At 51.2% G+C, this 20,513-nt stretch overlaps 3 protein-coding genes across 7 annotated transcripts in view; 2 read left to right on the top strand and 1 right to left on the bottom strand.

Annotated features, from left to right (window-relative positions):
* Nucleotides 1–132: 132 nt before the first annotated feature.
* Nucleotides 133–8,100, top strand: KCTD9 (potassium channel tetramerization domain containing 9). Of its 2 annotated transcripts, XM_009097702.4 has the most exons (12): nt 133–244; nt 1,190–1,311; nt 1,916–1,959; nt 2,095–2,191; nt 2,395–2,453; nt 3,071–3,199; nt 3,714–3,781; nt 3,888–3,983; nt 4,609–4,758; nt 4,973–5,078; nt 5,927–6,060; nt 6,254–8,100. In XM_009097702.4, the coding sequence occupies exons 1-12, from the start codon at nt 197–199 to the stop codon at nt 6,368–6,370; spliced, it is 1,170 nt and encodes a 389-aa protein (XP_009095950.1). In that variant the 5' UTR covers nt 133–196; the 3' UTR covers nt 6,371–8,100. The 2 variants fall into 2 exon arrangements, with proteins under 2 accessions (XP_009095950.1, XP_050838898.1); XM_050982941.1 differs by lacking the exon at nt 3,071–3,199.
* A 3,542-nt stretch (nt 8,101–11,642) lies between these two features.
* Nucleotides 11,643–15,210, top strand: GNRH1 (gonadotropin releasing hormone 1). The gene is made up of 4 exons (XM_009097701.2): nt 11,643–11,677; nt 12,201–12,342; nt 13,054–13,149; nt 15,057–15,210. Exons 2-4 carry the CDS (start codon nt 12,202–12,204, stop codon nt 15,096–15,098), a joined length of 279 nt encoding a protein of 92 aa, XP_009095949.2. The 5' UTR covers nt 11,643–11,677; nt 12,201; the 3' UTR covers nt 15,099–15,210.
* A 4,260-nt stretch (nt 15,211–19,470) lies between these two features.
* DOCK5 (dedicator of cytokinesis 5) overlaps nt 19,471–20,513 on the bottom strand; it is a 79,559-nt gene continuing 78,516 nt past the window's right edge. For 3 of the 4 annotated variants that reach the window (XM_018922702.3, XM_009097773.4, XM_018922703.3), the window contains exon 52: nt 19,807–20,021. In XM_018922702.3, coding sequence (XP_018778247.1) covers nt 19,920–20,021 — 102 coding nt within the window. In that variant the 3' untranslated portion in view covers nt 19,807–19,919. Of the gene's footprint in view, nt 20,022–20,513 lie in introns of all 4 variants that reach the window. The other variant, XM_030232526.2, reaches the window with a different exon arrangement.

The raw sequence follows: 20,513 nt of genomic DNA, 5'->3' as shown, positions 1-20,513 counted from the left end.
CGGACGACAACCAATCACAGAGAAATTATGCAAATATGGACGCTTCTTCTGTTCGCGATTGGCTGCAGTCCCGGCTTTGGCCCGCCTCCCTGCTGCCCATTGGGCAGATACGAGGCGCAGCGCGGCGCTGATTGGCCATGGGGCCTGCCCGTCAGCGCCCGCCCCTTCCGGGTGTCGGCGCGGCGGCGGGCGCAGCATGAGGCGGGTGACGCTGTTCGTCAACGGCAGCGCCCGCAACGGGAAGGTGAGGCCGGGCCGGGCCGGGCCGGGGCCGCTTCCCGGGGGCCCTGCCCGCCCTCCCGCAGCTCCCGGGGCAGCCGGGCCAGGCTCGTGCAGTGCCGGCGGGAGCGGGGCGTGGGGTCCCCCTCAGTGCCTGTGGAGGGAATCGCGACAGGCGGGGATCTGTCGCGGGGGCAGGCGCTCGGTGCCCTGAGGGAGTCGCGTCCGGTGCCGGTGACCGGCACCGCTGTGGGATGAGGGCTCTGGGGGGAGAGGGACCCTGCGTGCGGGTACCCTGGGAGTAATCGCATCTAATGGTTTAAAACCTTGCTAAAAGCGCCTCAGGACTGAAAATAGAGATTTTTAGGCCCAACAGTGCTTGTCCAGCAGAGGAAAAGGCCCTGGGATGCAGTTCCACAGAGTCCGTGATCTTGATGTTTCCATCCACATTCTGAGTGTAGACGTTGATGTGACTGTGCTTTAACGTGTATTAATTATTAATTCTATTAATTCTGCCCATGATCCCGCTCTTTCCAGCCGGGCCTGGCGTGCAGGGGTTCATGTGACTGCATTTCAGCCTTGTGGTTCTGCTAAATTGTGTCTGTGGTGCTGATTTTCCATCCACATCTGAGTGCAGACAGTTCCCCTGCCTGTCCTTTAATCCTTGGTTTTAGGGATGGAAGTACATTTGGGAGAGGCTTGGAACAGAACAAGTAGCAATATTTCTTTAGAGAAATAAACAACTGAATTATATTCCTACAGCACCAACATTTATTGCCTCCCTGCTGTTGCAGTGAGTTTGGTGGGAGCTGTGCAAGTCCCCCTGGTTTTCTTTTCCCTTCTTTCCTGGTCAAGATCCAAATGGATTTTGCTCCTCCTGATGGCCCTGATAAATCTGCAGTGGCAGAACTTTCGGAGCAGTTTCCTGGGTTTGTTTTTATTCACAGCCTGCTCTTCTCTCCTCCCCCAGGTCGTGGCTGTGTATGGGACTCTCTCAGATTTGCTCTCTGTGGCCAGCAACAAGCTTGGGATCAAAGCCACCAGCGTGTACAACGGGAAGGGGGGGCTCATTGATGATATTGCTTTGATTAGGTGAGGATCAGCCAGGAAAAGGCAAATCAGGGCTGTTCATTAGGGGACTAACCTGGTAATCCTCCTTAATCCATACCCAGGACTGTCCCTAAAACCAGATGTGATCATTACCAGCCAGGATGGACAAAGGTCCTTTCATGTCTTTTTAACTTCAAATCATTCATTGATTCAGAACTTGATACAGGCTGTGTTTGAGGCCTTCTCACCTCCTCCTGTGTTGATTCCAGGGCTGTGTTTGTGCCATGAAATCCCCACTATTCCAGTCAACCCTGGAATGGGGGGTTTTCTATAAAGGAGGCAAATTCTGGCAGTACTTTGGCTTCACAGAACAGCCCCAGACTGGGGAGAAAAGCAGCTGTTTTGTAAGAATTAATTGATTACACAAGTGGTCCCTGCCTGGCTGCTACAGAGAAAATCTCTGGTGAAGTCAGTCCATTCCAATCCAATAGAACCTGCAAAATACAGACAAAAATCAGAAGTTCCAGCTAATGGCCACTGGTCATAATTTACCTGAAAGAATCAGGAGAGGTTCCACTGTCAAACAGATGAACAATAAATTGTGATTAACCTTCTTTTTCTCTTCCCTCTGCCCCTTCTGTCTCAGGGATGATGATGTTTTGTTTGTCTGTGAAGGGGAGCCCTTCATTGGTGAGTCTGTAATTCTTACCTTTAACCTTTTATTTAATAGAGTTTCTTTTGCTTTCGTACAAACTTAAGATTTTATTTTGTGGTGTTTAGAATATTAACAGTTTTTCCAGTAATTCCTTTCTTTGTTCTCTGCAGATCCTCAGACGGATGGGAGAGCTCAGGAGGAGCTGACAGGGTCCCACACAGACTGGCTGACTCTCAATGTGGGAGGCAGATATTTCACCACCACCCGGTAAAAATGGTCTTCAGAAACTTCCAAAACTTCATTTCAGTAAAGCAAAATACCTTAAAAAGTAACTTACTGTGAAGCAGGAGGGCTTTGACTCCTGCTGCTTTCTCTGTATTTTGTACTTGCCACCACAGTTTTGCAAGAAAATGATTCTTAAACATTTACAGATGAAAGAAAAGTAAAGTTGGGCTGCTTTTGTTTCCTAGGAGCACTTTGGTGAACAAAGAACCTGACAGTATGTTGGCACACATGTTCAAAGACAAAGGTGAGTATGTTGAGATGAACTTTTTTGTTTTTAAGTAATAAATGAGCAAAGTAGGCAAAAACTCACTGTCAAGCTGAGGCTCTTGTTCATAAAGTAAAATATCCAGAGTATGTTGAAGTACCAGAGCAGAACAGGGAGTTATTTTTTAAAGCTTTATTTCTCTCTGTCATCTCACCACCTAATGTTGGTCATCTGTCTCACAAGCTGCAAATGCAGCTCCCATCCATTGTGAGTCGTTCGGGTCCTTTGTTTGTTTATTTGATTGGAGGTTTTCATCGTGTTGCACCTTCCTCGGTTTTGTCAGCAGAGCCAAAGAGCAAACTGCACCAGGCAGCCTTGGGGAGACAATCAGACTAAAATCAGCGCTGCTTTTATCCTAGCCAGGATTCTCTTGTATGTGGTACAAATTCAGTTATTCAGAGCAGGAACAAGTTGATTTTAAGCTGATTTTTTCCCCCACTCCTCTTTTCCTTCCTTCTCTCTCCGAACCACCCTTCCAAGTGGAATGTTTGCTATTCCAGTCCCCTTTGGTCATAAAAAACTCTGAAAACTGAAGCAAATGCTCTTCTATTACTACATCAAAAGTAATTTTATATATATATATGTTGTGGAAACAGATGCTTGGGGGAATAAGCAAGATCCTAGAGGAGCTTTCCTCATTGACCGCAGTCCCGAGTATTTTGAGCCCATTTTGAACTATTTGCGTCACGGACAGCTCATTGTAAATGATGGCATTAATTTGCTAGGTAGGTATTACCTGTCTGACATCTCCTCAATTGTTCCTCCTTGGAATTAAAGCTTTGTGTGTAAATGATGGGATTAATTTGCTAGGTAGGTATTACCTGTCTGACATCTCCTCAGTTGTTTCTCCTTGGAATTAAAGCTTTGCCCGTGGTGAAGCCAGGGGGAGCTTTGTGTGCTCATCCCCGTGGTTGGGAGTTTTCCTTTGGTGGATTTATTCTCAGCAGTGCAGCTCCATGTGCTTGCTTTAATGAGGACAGGCTGGTTATTTCTCTTTGGAGCATTAAAAATCCATACTGGATTAGTATCTGCTATTCTGGAGTTGATCTCTTTAACCTAATGCTGCTGGTGGAAATGTTGTGTCTGAGTTATGTTTTTCCTTTTAGCTGCAAGCAAACTTTTTCTCTCTCCCCAGTTACATCCAGTAGAATGTGTGTGTGTTCTCCAGTAAGGGGAGAGAAGGGTGCTGCTCTCTGGCTCAGCAGTTCCCTGGATTAACCAGCCCTGCTTTGTTTGTAGGGGTTCTGGAAGAAGCCAGGTTTTTTGGGATCGACTCCCTCATTGAACACCTGGAGGTTGCTATTAAGGTATCTTGCTGTCTGTAGCCCCTGGATGCGGGTCCTGCTCTCCCAGGGATGTGAGCTCCGTGCTGTTAGCTGTAACTCAGTGCTGTCCCTGCTCCCCTGTCCCCAGAACTCGCAGCCGGCCGAGGATCACTCTCCCATCTCTCGGAAGGAGTTCGTCCGATTCCTGCTGGCCACGCCCACCAAGTCCGAGCTGCGCTGCCAGGTGAGGGAGCTCAGCCTTTGTCTTTCCAACAGAACTCCAGGAATTGTTTCCTAACACCCGATCCAGCCCTGCCCTCTTACTGTTTAAAACCACAGCCTGTTTTAAGGCAATATCCAGATCTTGAGAGCTTTGCATTTACATTTCATGGTGTTGTGTAATAGAGTAAATGATCTTGTGTATGTTTATGTAGGACCATGGAATGGTTTGGGCTTGGAGGGACCTTAAGGATAATCTTGTTCCAATCTGCCATGGCAGGGATACCTCCCACTGTCCCAGGCTGCTCCAGCCTGGCCTTGGATGCTTCCAGGGATGGGGCAGCCTCAGCTGCTCAGGGAATTCCATCCCAGCCCCTCCCCATCCACACAGGGAGGAATTTCTTCCCAGTATCCCATCTAAAACTGATCTCCAAATCCATTGCCCCTTGTCCTGGCATTCTCTGTCCTTATAAAAAGTCTCTCTCATCTTTTTCTCAGCCCCTTTAAGGTACTGGCGGTGTGTCAATACATTGTTTGTCTGTATAGATTCATATACACGACTCCCCAGACGTGTTTCTTTTAATTCTTTAGTGTCCAGAGCCCCCCCTTCCCCCTGTGACCATTCTGGGGGTGTTCTCTGCCTTTTGCAGGGGCTGAATTTCAGTGGAGCCGACCTTTCCCGCCTGGATCTTCGCTACATCAACTTCAAGATGGCCAACCTGAGCCGCTGCAACCTGGCCCACGCCAACCTGTGCTGTGCCAACCTGGAGAGAGCTGACCTCTCTGGATCTGTGCTGGATGTAAGGGTGCTGCACTTGTCTCCAGAAACAGGAATTGGACCAAGGAAATCAGTTTCCCAGTGTTTTCTGTGATTTTTGCACTTAGAGCACTCCCACACTTCTCACCGTACCGGGGGGTTGTGCTGGGGGGTTCAGTGCAGAATTTCAATCTGTGTTCTGCTGATTCCTGGTGTTTGTCTTGACACCCTTGTGACTCACATCCTGTCTCTGCCAGTGTGCAAACCTGCAGGGGGTGAAGATGTTGTGTTCCAACGCAGAGGGAGCATCCCTGAAGGGCTGCAACTTTGAAGATCCATCAGGCCTTAAAGCTAATTTGGAAGGTCAGTTTTTGTTTGTTAATTATTCCCTGGGATCAGCCCTGTGCCTGTACATTTATGTGGCAAAGGTTCAGCTGTATTTGTACAGTCCCTGGGAAGAGCCCACAACTCTGGGCTGGTTCTGCCACACAATCCTTGAATTCCCAGTTCTGCCTTGGCCTCTCCCAGTTTACCCAGTGTCAGATCCCAGGACATCCCTCTGGCTGCCCTGGAGGGCTCCAGCCCCTGGCAGGGGCTCAGAGACCTTGGCACAGAGCCCAAGACCCCTGTGCCTTTGATTTCAACCCATGGAAACAGTTACCAACCTTAAATGAGGATTCACAAGCCAGGAGAGTTCAAGTAGAATGATAATTAGTTTGTTACAAGATAGAAAAGTAGCATTTTAAGATTTTTAGAATGGGGGTTCAGAAGCCAAGATGGAGGGATTTGGGTGTGTCCTGTCCTTTCTTCTTCTTTGCCTCCACCCTCTGGGTGATGCTGGCACTTTTGGATTGGTTCAGAGTTGAATCAGGCTGTCTAACACAGGTGATAGGTATTAGGAAATGTACGGGTAGTTTTTAGTATAAAAAGATAACAGCACCCTGAAGGCAGTCAGTGTGCCTGAAGGGACCTCAGCAGGTCAGGAAAAGAATGTTACAGATAACAGAAACAAACAAACACAATAAACCAAAATCAGCCTTGACAGCTACAGCCGAGCAGTCCTGACTCCTCCTTGGGTCTAGGGGCTGGGCAAAGAGACTTTGTAACACCTGGGGGTCACCTGGAGCTCAGAAAGCCCCAGAAGGGCTCTGAGGGAGCCCCTGCTGCACTTCTGGCTGGTTTCCCTCAGCCCCTGCTGTGGCTGTGTGCAGGTGCCAACCTGAAGGGTGTGGACATGGAGGGCAGCCAGATGACCGGGATCAACCTGCGAGTGGCCACGCTGAAGAACGCCAAACTCAAGAACTGCAACCTGCGGGGAGCCACGCTGGCAGGGACCGACCTGGAGGTGGGGCAGCATCCTCTCCTGACATAAATACATTTCCCAGACATACATATAAATGTATGAGTGCAACAAGATGGTAATTTAGGGGCTGGGTTTTCTCCAACTGCAAAGTTACATGGAGTAAAGGGGAGTGGAGTCAAACTTTGAACAGTTCTGTCTCTATTCAGTTAATGTTCTCTTTCCTTTTCCCCTTCAGAATTGTGATCTGTCAGGTTGTGACCTACAAGAAGCAAATTTGAGGGGATCCAACGTGAAAGGAGCCATCTTTGAGGAGATGCTGACCCCCCTGCACATGTCCCAGAGTGTCAGATAGGGCAGGACACGCTGGAGAGGAAGGAATCCAGACATTCATCGTGACTTGCTTCACCTCCTCCCCCTCCTGAGTTGAAGTCATGGTTATTAGCCACCTTACATTTGCAGTAGTGCCTAGGTAAACTCTTTTTGATCACTTTTGGGGAGGGAATTTTTGTTTTCAGAGGTACCACAGAGAGTTTGTACCTCTGTGAGCAGAGTGAGGAAGTGGGCTGGTGCTGGAATCAGAGAGTGTGGCTGGTTTGGGGGGGAAAGGTTCAATGGTTTCATTGTTTAGCATTGCCTCACTTTGGAATGCATTTTAATTTATAAAGCACAAGATATGCAATTCTATTTATTAAATCTGTAGCTGCAATATCAATAGAAAATGTTACTCCTGTACAGTAGCAACCAAATTGAGGTTTACAGGTGTAATTCCAGTCTGGATCCGTGCCAGGGGTGGCTCCCTGTCCCCAGGGGGTGCTCAGGTCTCTGCTGGGGTGGAAGCTGATGGGAACATCCCTGCTCAGAAATTGGATATCTTGAATTAATCCTCTCCAAATGAGTGTGGAGGTGCACTGTCAGTCACAGCTGGTGGCAGAAATCCTGCTTTCACATGTCCTGGCCACCCCAGGCTGGAGTTGCTGCAGTGTTTTCACCCTTGGTGGTGAATTCAGTGCAGAGAGGAAAGCACAGAGCTGGCAGCAAAGCAGAGAGAGGCAGAGGGGCCCCAGCTCGTGCTCTGCCCTCCCCTCACCACCTCAGCAGGTGAATCTTTCCCTGTTTCCCCCCATGCTCTATGCAAAGACTCCCTGAAGGCTCCCTGGGCTGTTCCCAGCTGGGCCCTGTTCTCTCTGGGCTGCTCAGGTGGCTGTGGAAGCATCCTGCCTGGGGCCAGGTGCCCTCTGTGCCCTCTGTGCCCTGCCACAGCTGCTGTGCCTGTGCTGAGAGCACTGCAGCTGCCTGTGGGGGCACTTGGGCAGGGCAGAGGCCTCAGCACCCCTGGTGTGGATAAGGAGCTGCTTCCCTGTAGGATCCACGGAGTTCTCAGCTCACACCACCTTTATTTCACACAATCAAAAAGCACATGAAGAAACTATACCAAAAAAAAGAAAAAAGGTGCATCAAGAACTTACCTCAGATGCTTAAACCACCCCAAAGTTAAAACTAACCTTGAATTTAAGGAAATCAAGCTGTTACTGTAGAGATACAAAGGAGGAATAAGAACCAGTGGATCCCAGCTGGAGTCCCACAGGAGCTGGAGTTCCACAGTTCTTCAGGGCGTTGTCTCTCCCTGGCAGTGCAATTTCTGTCTCTTGTCTAAGTTGTTGTTACAAAAATGCTGCTTTGCCCCCAGGCTGGGAGGATCAGAGATGGTTGAGGGTCAGCAAAGGGTGTGTTTGGGGGGAATTGCAGGATTCTCCCTCCTTTTTGAGTTGGTTTGACTCAGGTGAGCGATGTGAACTTTCAAGGCTCAAAATCCCAGAGCCACGAGGTTCAGCATTGGGATTATCTCCTGCAGATCCCTGTGGGTCGAGCTCTAGGACAACACTCCATCCTTGGAGAAGTGACCTGTGATTCCAGGGAAATATTACAGTGTGACTTTGGAGTCCTTTCTCACACCTCATGCTTTCAGTGGGAATGTTGTGTCTGTTGCAGTAGGAGAAGATTCCTAGGGCTAGAGAAACAAATGAATTATTTTTCTTTATCATATTTTGTAGCTGGCAGAAGTAAAACTATTGTATGGAAAAATATATATATATATATCTATTTTCATAATCACTGTGTATAAAATCTCTTTGAACTTTCACTGAAGCACTATGGAATAATCACAGCATGTGGCACCATCATTCACAGCTGGATTTTAGGTACCTCTTTTGCCAGGACAGAGCTGTGTGGAGAGCCCTGTGCAGAATTTGCAGGTTCCAGCTAATTTAAGTTGCATTAATAAAAAGTGTGAAAGAAAAAAGTGGCTTGGTTCTCTTCATTTTAATAAAAATCCCAAGTCTTCCCTGGTTTGTGTGAGCAGAACAAGAATTTTTGAGTTTTAAGTATAAAATACCTGTTGGAAAAACAGCTGTGCTTGTTCTGAGAGGGTTCTGAGCCATTAACTGGAGAATTTGCATGGGATTGGTTTTGGTTTGTCATTCCTCTCCAAGACACCTCAGCCTTTTTGTCCCCACCCTTCATATTTGCTTAATAAAATAGTGGAGGCAGAATAGTCAGAAAATCGTGGAATATCCTGAGCTGGAAGGGACCCTGGGCTCATAAAAGTCCAATTCCTATGGATGCCCCAGAAACCTGTGGGGAAAAAGTTGTTGGGAGCTGTTCAGGGCAGCCAGGGTAGGTGGTGGGTAATGAGCTGCAGTTACTGGGCAAAGATCTGTAAATGTCCAAACCAACTCTGCTTTTCCTTTAAATAACTCTCACTTTGCAACCCCCATCAGGGGAGGAAGGAGGCTCCAAACAGAGAATCCCTGGAGGAATCCATGTGCCTGCCAGAGGAGCAGGAACATTCCTGCTCTGAGCCCAGCTGTTCTCTGAGTCCACCACTCCTGCTCTGATCCCACCAATCCTGCTCAGAGCCCACCATTGATCCCACCATTCCTGGCCTGATCCCACCATTCCTGCTCTGATCCCACCATTCCTGCTCTGATCCCACCACTCCTGCTCTGATCCCACCAATCCTGCTCAGAGCCCACCATTGATCCCACCATTCCTGGCCTGATCCCACCATTCCTGCTCTGATCCCACCATTCCTGCTCTGATCCCACCATTCCTGGCCTGATCCCACCATTCCTGCTCTGATCCCACCAATCCTGCTCAGAGCCCACCATTGATCCCACCATTCCTGGCCTGATCCCACCATTCCTGCTCTGATCCCACCATTCCTGCTCTGATCCCACCACTCCTACTCTGATCCCACCACTCCTGCCCTGATCCCACCATTCCTGCCCTGATCCCACCATTCCTGGCCTGATCCCACCATTCCTGCTCTGATCCCACCACTCCTGCCCTGATCCCAACATTCCTGCCCCGATCCCACCACTCCTGCTCTGATCCCACCATTCCTGCCCCGATCCCACCATTCCTGCTCTGATCCCACCACTCCTGCTCTGATCCCACCATTCCTGCCCCGATCCCACCACTCCTGCCCTGATCCCACCATTCCTGCCCTGATCCCACCATTCCTGCTCTGATCCCACCATTCCTGCTCTGATCCCACCATTCCTGCTCTGATCCCACCATTCCTGCTCTGATCCCACCATTCCTGCTCTGATCCCACCACTCCTGCCTGATCCCACCATTCCTGCCCTGATCCCACCATTCCTGCTCTGATCCCACCACTACTGCTCTGATCCCACCATTCCTGCCCCGATCCCACCATTCCTGCTCTGATCCCACCACTCCTGCTCTGATCCCACCATTCCTGCTCTGATCCCACCATTCCTGCCCTGATCCCACCATTCCTGCTCTGATCCCACCATTCCTGCCCAGATCCCACCATTCCTGCTCTGATCCCACCATTCCTGCTCTGATCCCACCATTCCTGCTCTGATCCCACCACTCCTGCCCTGATCCCACCATTCCTGCCCAGATCCCACCATTCCTGCTCTGATCCCACCATTCCTGCTCTGATCCCACCACTCCTGCTCTGATCCCACCACTCCTGCTCTGATCCCACCATTCCTGCTCTGATCCCACCATTCCTGCTCTGATCCCACCATTCCTGCCCTGATCCCACCACTCCTGCCCTGATCCCACCATTCCTGCCCTGATCCCACCATTCCTGCTCTGATCCCACCATTCCTGCCCTGATCCCACCATTCCTGCCCTGATCCCACCATTCCTGCCCTGATCCCACCATTCCTGCCCGGAGCCCAGCTGCTCCCACAGCTCTCACAGCTCAGCTGGACTCAGCTCAGGCCTGGCTGCCCCTGCCAGGAGTGGGAGGAGCCCTGGGGCGGGAAGGGTGACTCTGCTCGGAGTCACCAAATCCTCCCTGAATTGTTGATTTATTAAATTGCTTTAATCCATTAGAGCCTTTGGAGGTCATGGGAGCTGAGGGTGTTTGGAGAACAGGGACCACGAGACATTCAGGTGGCACAGACCAGCAAGGCAGAGGAGCAGCCAGGTGGGGAAAAATGCAATTTCTGCAGTGCAAAGCACTGAACTCCTGCATGCAAATCAGTCTATAAACCTGCAGTGCACAAAGTGCAGATGGCAATCCTGGAATGGTTTGGCTTGGAAGAGGCCTTAAGGATCATTTCCATCAACTCCATCCCCAGCACCTTCCACTGTCCCAGGGTGCTCCAGGCCCTGTCCATCCTGGCCTTGGGCACATCCAGGGATCCAGGGGCAGCCACAGCTTCCCTGGGAACTCCATTCCAGTCCCTCCCCACCCTCACAGGGAAGGAATTTGTCCTAAGATAAACCCCAATTCTATATTTCTTCCTGACCTGAACCTTCTCTGTTGTCAGTTTAAACCCATTCCCCCTTGTCCCTGTCACTCCAGGCCCTTCTAAAAAGGACCTGGGGATCCTGTTCACACCAGAGCCTCCATCCTGCCAGCAGAGTACATTTACAGTCATGGACTCATCCAGGTTAATCCCACCTGGCCTTTTACAGAGCAAGGAACACCAAGGCACCTGAAGTGAAATGTTAGGGAGGAGGATTTCAAACTGCTCTGGCCACTTGTGCTCCTGTTTGAGCGCTCCAGGGCTGTTTCCTTCATGCCTGACATCAGTGAAGGTGGGCAGGAGGTGTCCCCTGGATCCCTGGAAGTGCTCAAGGCCAGGCTGGATGGGGCTTGGAGCACCCTGGGGTAGGGGAAGGTGTCTCTGCCCATGGCAGGGGGGAAATAGATGAATTTAAGGCCTTTTCCAACCCAAAACACTCCAGGATTCTTGAAGTCTGAGCTCAGCTCCTCACCCATTTCCCACCCTCAGCAAATCCAGACTCACCCAAGAACTTTTACGACAGGAACCAGAAGTCACTGACAGGAAAGCTCCTGTATTTCCCAGCAGGATCATCTGGATCCCAGTGTGGGATTTACAACCTCTTAAAAGCAATGCTGTTACTTTTATGACTTTTAGAGAAAAGAGCTGGAGTTAATTGCTGCACCAGGGTGTCCCAATTATGGGCTTTGCTTGTGCTGCCTGACAGCCACTGGAACAGGAACACCAAAATCACAGCCTGGGAGGAAAATCTCCTGCTGGGAAGGGGGTGGCACTGGGGTTCTTGGCTATAAATGTGAGGTGAGAGCACATTCACAGACATTTTCCAGAGGAGAAGAGCTGGAGTCACTCCACAACCTCTCAGGCAGCAGGTAATGTGCTGGAACATCCCACGTTCCCTTTTTATTGATCAGTGCTTACAGATGCTGCTATTTTAAAAAAATAATTATTAGAAGAGACTGCAGAGGGCATTTTTAAGGAGCAGGGACATGAGAGCAGAAACCAGCTGAACACATCTGCCAAACACCACCAGGGAATGCAGCCTTTGAGGTCCACACATGCCTGGAACTCAGAAATCCTAATTTAGACCTTCAGCCAAATCTTTCAGCTGTCCAATCTCTTTCAAGTGAGCTAATCCCCGCTTTGAGAGGCTGCAAATCCAGCTGGGGCTCCTGCCCAGGAGGGGCAGGTCAGAACTGGAGCAGGCACAGGGAGAGATTTCTGGGGTGTCTGTGCAGGGCCAGGAGCTGGAATTCCAGGATCCTGGGGAGCCCCTTCCAGCTCAGCACATTCCTGATGCTGTGACCCAGAGATGCCTCATTTCCACCCCTCAGCCAGGCCCAGCTGCAGCTGCAGTGCCCTGTGAGCAGCCAGGTGTGTTTTTGTCTCTGCCAGGATGGAGAAGCCCGGGAGGATGGTGTTCAGTGTCCTGCTGTGTGCCCTGGCCCTGGGGCTGGGCCTGGCTCAGCACTGGTCCTATGGCCTCCAGCCAGGGGGCAAGAGGAGCACCCAGGTCCTGCTGGGACCGTTCCAGGAGGTGGGTCCTGGCCTGGGAAACAACCCTGGCCTGCAAAAATCCAGCCAAAAGGTGACAAAGGCTTCCCTCTGCACCTGTCCCCGTGCCTGCCCCCAAACACCCCCAGATCTGGGGAGGAACACCTTCGCTGAAGTAGGATTTGGAAAAAGAGGGGTGAGGTGCCATTTGAACAGCACATTGTAGCTGGCAGAAGTAAAACTGTTGTATGCAGAAAAATAGATTGATTTTCATAATCACTGGGTGTAAAATCTCCCTGAACTTTCACTGAAGCACTGTGGAATAATTTGGGCAGCCAGCTCCAAGGGAGAGATGGAGCTCTGAGGTTCAGGTTAAATCTGATTTCATCCTCTCCCTAGATTGCCACATTCTGATGGGTTATTTTATGACAATTCCCCCACTTCCCTTACCATTTTGGCAATTTGCACGTGGTGGATGCCCAGCATTAAATACCAAAGCACAGGTGGAAGGTTGTGTCCAGTGGTTTTCCCCTCTTTCCCAATCATCACTTCATGTCTTGTTCCTCCTCATTTCAGCATCCTGGGGCTCCTGAGGAAAGGTGAATGCCAGGGGTGCAGTGGAACACTCCAGCACAATTGCAGGGCTGGAGTTTCACCCTCATCTGTACCTGGGGCTGAGTTGCTTTGGGCAGAAAATTCTCCTGCTCCCTTCCTGAAGGCTGTGTCACTTCCTCGTGTCACCTTTGCCATGCAGATTCCCAGTGAAATGGAGAAGTTGGAGGAGGTGAAGCAGAGCGAGTGCCCGGGCTCGTCCCAGGACTCCAGGGTCAGGGGGCTGAAGGAAGCCATGGTGAGTGCTGTGGGTTTTCTGTCATCACTGTGGGGAAATCTGAACAAACATGAGGGGAGGGAAAAAGGGGGGAGGAGGATGAGGGAGTAAAGTTTAACTGACAGGAGGAAATCTGGCTCTGCCCATCCCAGGATGGTTTGGGTTGGAAGGGACCTGAAATCCACCATGGCCCATGGGCAGGGCCACCTCCCACTGGACCGAAATCACCTGCACAGGTCCCTCACTGTCACCTGCACCTGCACAGATCCCTCACTGTCACCTGCACCGCTCCCAAATCCCGCCCTGGACACTCCCAGGATGGGGATTTCCTGGAATTTCCTGCCTAAATTAACCCAGACCCCTCTGGCTCCCTGCGAAGCCACAGCGCCCCCGGCTCTGCCCCAGAGCTGTCCCTGTCTCAGGTCTGTCCCTGTCCCAGGTATGTCCCTGTCCCTGTCCCCGTCCCTGTCCCTGTCCCTGGTCTGTCCCTGCCCCTGTCCCTGTCCCCATCCCTGTCCCTGCCCCAGGGCTGTCCCAGCTGCTGCAGGGCTGTCCCCATCCCTGTCCCTGTCCCTGTCCCTGTCCCAGGTTTGTCCCTGTCCCTGTCCCTGTCCCTGTCCCTGTCCCTGTCCCTGTCCCTGTCCCTGTCCCTGCCCCAGGGCTGTCCCCATCCCCGTTCCTGACCCAGGTTTCTCCCTGTCCCTGTCCCTGCCCCTGCCCCTGCCCCTGTCCCTGTCCCCTGTCCCTGTCCCCATCCCTGTCCCTGTCCCTGTCCCCGTCCCTGTCCCAGTCCCAGGGCTGTCCCTGTCCCAGTCCCAGTCCCTGTCCCAGTCCCCTGTCCCTGTCCCTGCCCCTGTCCCTGTCCCCTGTCCCTGTCCCCATCCCAGGTTTGTCCCTGTCCCTGTCCCTGTCCCAGGGCTGTCCCAGCTGCTGCAGGGCACAGCCAGATGGCAGCTGCTGCTCCCAGGGTCCCCAGGCAGGGAAATGCTGTTTCCATGTAGCTGCTGCTCAGAGCAGAGCCCAGAGCTCCCAGCTGAGCTCACTGGCACACAGGGAGCCTTCTCGGGCAATCTGTGCTTCCTCATTAACCCAGCAGTGCCCTGATGGGCCCAGATGGGCTCCAGTTCCTGGGCAGTGTCCCTGGGCCATCCCAAAATCAATCTCTGCTGCAAAGCTGAAGGCAAACCCCAAAGCTTGGAGTGCTTGAAAGCTTCTCCAGGCTCACTGAGGAGCCAGGCCTGGAAAAGGCTCATAAAATCAGGAACAGTCATGCAGAAACTACTTAAATAAATCTGATTTTAGCTCATCTTTAATCCTATTTGTACTGAACATGCACTGGAATTGTGGCTGTGACTTCCAGCAGCACTGGACAGTGAAGAACCAGAGCAGTAATTTACTATAGTTAAGGGTTTATTTTATTGCAAGAGATGATGTTAGGCAGGAAAACACAGCAGAATAATTCCCAGGATATTTGAGATGAGTCCTTTCTGGCTCACTGAGGGAAACTTGGCCTGTCTTGGCAGAGCTAAAGGACCAAACCCCAGCAGATCCTGAGGTTTGCTCAGGAACTTCTCATTTCTAGCTGCTAAAAACACTGAAAACAAAGGAGCTTTTCCCACACCCAGATTTTCCAACCCAACACATTCCTGGTGTTGCTGCAGGAATATTAAACAGGGAAAAAACGGGGAGTGGCTGGAAATGTTCCACCCCATGGACAAACTCCAGTTATCTTCATTTCCTGGGCAAGGGGGAGGCAGCACAAAATTCCCCTCCCTGAGGCACCCCAGGGAACAAAGGCCCAGATATTCACCCAGCTCATCTCCACCCAAACCACCCCAGGGCTCCACCTCTGGTATTTTAGCACCTGAAAATTCCATCCTCAAAGTCCTTTCTGTTCTTGAAACCCAGAATTTGGTGTGTGGTTACAGGAGAGGCTGCTGGAGGGAGAAGGCAGAAGGAAGAAGCTTTAAAGATTTCCAAAGTGCAATGGAGCCACAGCCAGAAAGAGGTTTCAAAACTGTGTTAAAATCAACTCCTCCTCAAATGGTCTTTGCTTGGATCAATATGTGAATAAATATCCTGGAATTGCATTAAAACAGTGGAAAATTGCTGTGTAGCTGATTTGATTCATGCAGAAGAGAACACATCCAGTCCAGAGGGGGGGCAGCAGAGGAGGAGCTTTGAGTCCTGCAGGGACAGTTTGGATGTGACAACTTTTGTCCAGACAGAACCACGGCCTCAGCTCACTCCCCTCTGGGTGAACAGCAAGGAAATGGGATAAAGGAATAAATTACCTCCCTCTGGGAATGACCTCCCCTGTCCCCAGTGGTCCATGGAAGAAACTTTTACTGCTCTTTTTTCTGGTTCAGTCATAAAAACGACATTTATTTTAAAAATGTATTTACAAACTTTACAACAATCATTCCATTTAAAGCCCCAGCAATGTGTACACCTTGCTTGACAGACTGAGGGAATGGTGTGGCATTCACCCAGAGAGCTGCAGGCCCTTCCAGAGCTCTCTCCAGAGCCACTCCAAAGCTGAATTTTTTTACTGATTCTGTTGCAAAGGACTGAAAAAACCCCAACCATTTTATTTGCACTCTGCAAAAGTGGGTTTGCACTGAAACCACCAACCCAGGATCCCAGAACCCACAAAAACTCCTTCCACAAGCCCCAAATCCTCCTGAACTCCCAGCAAACTCACCCCGGGGTTCAGAGGGGTGAAACCTTTGTGACACCAGTGAGAAAAGTGAACCCAGTGTACCCCGGGGTGAACTCTGCCTAAAAACAAAACCAGCAGCACATGGACCTGCAAAATGGGTTAAGGTGTGAACATCCCTTGAGTAGTGCCCAAAGTGTCCTGAAAGTGCTTTAATTAATGTTCAGAGGGAAGAACCAGGGGAACCTCGTGCTTTTCAACAGCCATAAAATCACTTTATTTATTTTTCCTCCCTGCTGTAGTCTTTGGGAAAGCTTACCCTGGTCCACCACAGGATTTGGTAAAAATAAGGTCAAGTTTTGAATTAAAATAAAAATAATCAAAAGAAGGTAGCAGAAGCAGGTCAGGAATGTTTTCACTATATTAAAAAAAATAGTTAAATTACAGATTTAAAGTTAATATTTGCATTTACAATGGTAAAAATAAATAAGGAGAGGAAAATCTGGGGCATTGTCACTGCAAGTCCAAGTCAGTGTGAGCCTGGAGCAAAGCCCGGGCTGGGAGCTGGGGCTTTATGGGCTGCAGGAGGCCAGAAAGGCCCTGCAGATCCCTGCTGCAGCTCTGGGCCATGCAGATCACAGAGCTGCTCGCCCTGGAAGCCCTGTCCTTCCCTAATCCCATCATCCACTGAAAGGCAGAGCTGCTGCTCCCCTCTGCCCTGCTGGGGATTACAGCCTGTCACATTTTGAAAGGAATTTATCACAGCATGACAGATTTTAATTAAAAGCTCCAGAAAACAAGTGTTGAGCACATTTCTGCAAAGGAGAAAAACTGAAATCCTCCAAGACTCGAAATTTCACAGCAGCTTTGAACAGCTTGGCTCTGCAATGGGATTAGGTTTTGTCTCCTCTTTGAGATTTTATTCAAACCCATGAATTGGGCAGAGATTGCTGCAATTTGTGATGCGCACAGATCACCACTGAGGAATTTCTATTCCCATTTTAAACCCTCCAGCTGAAAACACATTAGAGGCATTTCCTAGAGCACCTAATGAACCTGAAGAGATGATTCTCATTTAAAAAAACAAGGTAGAGACACCTTAAATTGCCCCTGAAATTTAAACCTCCCAACTCAAGTCCAGCAGGTACCCAAGCAAAGAGCCAGCACAACAGGAGGGCTCCAGAGGGATTTCTCCTAAGAGTGGGCACTTAATTCCACTCATTTAAAATCAGCTGGATGCCCTGCTCTTCTCACACACTTCAATGCCCAATTGCCTTTAAAAATCTGACACTTGGATTATTTTTTTTCCCCCAAAACTGACCCAAAGCCCTGAATCCTTTGGGCACAGAACAGAAATTCCACCTTGCACCTCTCCAGTGATGCCAACTTTTACCAGCCAGGTAAGAGAACTGGACCCCAGTGTGGGGACCCTGCCAAAAGGAGCAGGAGTGGGACAAACTCTAGAACATAAATAATGATGAGAAGGGGAAAAAAGAACCAAATGTAGAGCCCTTTGTGGCAAATTTGCCAGTGAAAATGCCCAAAATGTCCAGGGAAGGGAAAACTTGTCCTGAGCTCTTTGGTGGCAGCTGCTCCTCTCCTCCCAGGCCAGGGGGGGCCCATCCCAAACTGGGCAGGCACAGGGAGGGACTGGAGAATCCTGAACTTGTGAGCAGCAAACCCAGGTGAGGTTAGAGGTGAGAGGAGCAATTTTGAGGCAGGGCAGGGCTGAAGGTGGCAGCTGCACTGCCCAAGGCAGGCAGGGAGGGAGGGATAATTCACCTCCAACATTCCAAAGACTCTGCTCAACATCCTGGCCTGGAACTGCAAAAAACGCAGCCAGAGCCAAATCTCCCCAAGAAAAGAGAGAAAATCTGGTTAAAGATCAGCTGAAAAATTCCTCCCAAGGTGAGACCTCCTCCTGGGGGTGGTTTCTGCAGGGAGTTTTCCTTCCCCAGGAAAAAACCTGGATGCAAAAGGTACTTCTGTATGTTAAGGTTGTTAAAGCAGAACAAAAAGCTGGAAAAGAGGACTGCAAAGTCCCTTAGAGCCAAACTTGAGAGCTCAGTCTGTCTGCCCACACCAGGGACAGCACTCCTGGGATCCCTGCTCAGCCTCCCCTGCTCCTGCAGACTCACTCAGAGTCCAACCCAACGTGTCTGAGAAGCCCCCAGGACTGAGGGCAGAGAGGGGCAGGCACTGAGTGAACAGTGGAGGTGCCTCAGAGAGCTCAGGCACATCCTGCTGTGTGCCTGGGGCAGAACCCTCAGCCCAGACAAGAAACTGCTCCGAGGGGAACCCTCTGAGGGGAGCAGCAGGGAGGGGAGTGCACAGGAAAGGGACAGGCAGGAAAACCCAGGGGGGGTCAAGCCAAGCAGAGTCTGTGTCCAGGAGCACAAGGAGGAGCTGACAGGTCCCACAGAGCCCCAGAGAGGGGAAAGCTGCCAGGGTGTCCAGGGAGAGTCCCAAGATCTCCCCTGAGGAGCAGCAGCCCGGAGACAGCTGGAAGTGCTTGCAGCAATCAGGCTGGGGATGGATGGGATGTGACTGCAGTGCCACCTCCAGAGCAGCTCCAGGCTGGAGCTGGTGGCACTCTGGGATGGATCTGGGATGAGGGCAATCTGCTTCCAGGCAGCACAGCAGCCCCTGCAGTCACACAGATGTCAAAAGAATTGGGAAGGACAAGAGAAAATGACAACTTCAGTCTGAGCAAAACCCTCCTGGGGGTGGTTTTTGTTGGGTTGGGTTTTGTTGGGTTTGGTTTTCCCTGAAAAAGCTGAGGAAACTTTTCATTAGGTTTAACAACCTTTGGTTTTTCAGTAGGGTCAGAAACCCATTTCAGTCAGGGGAGCACAGTAATGGCCCATGAACCCCCAGCCCAACAGAAATTGTGTTTCCTGTGTGAGCAACACCCTCAGCAGGGTTTCAGTGGCTCCTCCCAACTCCTACAAGATAATCAGAAGCAAAATGACAGAATGAACAAACAAAATTATTTCCTGGAAGAGAAAGAAAAATCTTCATCAATATTGATGAGAAATAAACAGGCCATGAGCTGCTTATGGAACTGGTACCAGTCCAGCCCTGGTACCAGTGCAGTGGTGCCAGTCCAGCCCTGGTACCAGTGCAGGTGGTGCCAGTGCAGTTCTGGTACCAGTGCAGTGGTGCCAGTCCAGCCCTGGTACCAGTGCAGTGGTGCCAGTGCAGTTCTGGTACCAGAGCAGTGGTGCCAGTCCAGCCCTGGTACCAGTGCAGTGGTGCCAGTCCAGCCCTGGTACCAGTGCAGGTGGTGCCAGTGCAGTTCTGGTACCAGTGCAGTGGTGCCAGTCCAGCCCTGGTACCAGTGCAGTGGTGCCAGTCCAGCCCTGGTACTGGTGCAGGTGGCACCAATCCAGCCCTGGTACCAGTGCAGTGGTGCCAGTGCAGCCCTGGTACCAGTGCAGTGGTGCCAGTGCAGTTCTGGTACCAGTGCAGTGGTGCCAGTGCAGCCCTGGTACCAGTGCAGTGGTGCCAGTCCAGTTCTGGTACCAGTGCAGTGGTGCCAGTCCAGCCCTGGTACCAGTGCAGGTGGTGCCAGTGCAGCCCTGGTACCAGTGCAGGTGGTGCCAGTGCAGTTCTGGTACCAGTGCAGGTGGTGCCAGTCCAGCCCTGGTACCAGAGCAGTGGTGCCAGTCCAGCCGTGGTACCAGTGCAGGTGGTGCCAGTCCAGCCCTGGTACCACAGCAGTGGTGCCAGTGCAGCCCTGGCCAAAGTGCAGCTTGTGCCATCTCAGACATTGCCAGGAGGGGTTTCTTTCACCCCGTTCAAAGCACACAGTGAGATCTCGCACTGATCCAAGCAGAGCTGGGCAGAGCCTGAGGCAGGCAGGAGCCTCTGCCTGCACTGCTGCCCCAGTGGGACCAGCCAGGATTCCCAGGACTGCAGCAGTGCCCAACTCAGGAGGGAGAGGAATTGCAGCAGGGACAGGTCAGGGTGGCTGTGCCAGCACTGCACAGGCCAGCACAGGGAGGGAGCCCAGTCCCAGCCACCTTTCCTTGGTGGGGGTCTCCCAGGAGGCTCCAGGGCAGGTTTGATGCCAGGCTGGCAGGAAATGGAGCAGCCACTGCAGGCTGGGCTCTGCTGGGACCCCAAGGGCTCAGGGCAGCCCCTGCTCCGAGGACACCACGCTGGATTTCCTGGTTTTGGGGGGTGGAGGGGGAGGTTTGGCCTCTCGCCTGCTGGGCAGCGCTGGAGCAACCTGAGGAGATGGAAACACAGAAGAAACCATTGCTGCTGAGTGGAGGCATTTTGCTGCACCCAAAAGGTCCTGATGGCTCTCTCAGGAGCAAAGCTTGGAGTTCAGCCTCAGCTCCACGTGACAGGGCCAAGCAAGGACAGACCCCAGGAGACACCAGAAGCTGCAATGTTTTAGCTGCTAGAGCATGCCCAGGACAGACTTTAACTGCTCCTGACCTCCAGCCCAACTTCAGTGTTTACCCCTCCCTTTGATGATCAGTAAAATGGCAACAAACCCATTTCCTTCCAGGTTTCAAAATTCAGGTTTGTTTCTCCTGCTGGCTGGATGAGCTGCCCCAAAAGGATGTAAAATGTGTTCAAATCAGAATGGCAAAACTTTACACACTAAAATGGAAGCAAGGGCAGCTCTAATTAACCAAGCCACATCCTGCCTGCCTGCAGAGGGGCTTGGAGGGCGTTTCCTGCTCTGGCAGAGAGCTGCACTGAGCGGGGG

The sequence above is a fragment of the Serinus canaria genome, chromosome 22 (assembly GCF_022539315.1).
Source record: "Serinus canaria isolate serCan28SL12 chromosome 22, serCan2020, whole genome shotgun sequence".
In the NCBI taxonomy this organism is placed as follows: domain Eukaryota; kingdom Metazoa; phylum Chordata; class Aves; order Passeriformes; family Fringillidae; genus Serinus; species Serinus canaria.
Note: the sequence above shows the minus strand (reverse complement) of the source record. Positions and strands in the feature narration are given on the sequence as shown.

Excerpts from the sequence above, each read along its gene's own strand:
- KCTD9 (XM_009097702.4), top strand. The coding sequence starts at position 197 with ATGAGGCGGGTGACGCTGTTCGTCAACGGCAGCGCCCGCAACGGGAAG. Across the intron at positions 1,312-1,915 it reads GATGATATTGCTTTGATTAG|GGATGATGATGTTTTGTTTG; the intron begins GTGAGGATCAGC and ends CTTCTGTCTCAG. Across the intron at positions 4,759-4,972 it reads TCTCTGGATCTGTGCTGGAT|TGTGCAAACCTGCAGGGGGT; the intron begins GTAAGGGTGCTG and ends TGTCTCTGCCAG.
- GNRH1 (XM_009097701.2), top strand. The coding sequence starts at position 12,202 with ATGGAGAAGCCCGGGAGGATGGTGTTCAGTGTCCTGCTGTGTGCCCTG. Across the intron at positions 12,343-13,053 it reads TGCTGGGACCGTTCCAGGAG|ATTCCCAGTGAAATGGAGAA; the intron begins GTGGGTCCTGGC and ends TTTGCCATGCAG. Across the intron at positions 13,150-15,056 it reads GGGGGCTGAAGGAAGCCATG|GAGAGGCTGCTGGAGGGAGA; the intron begins GTGAGTGCTGTG and ends GTGTGGTTACAG.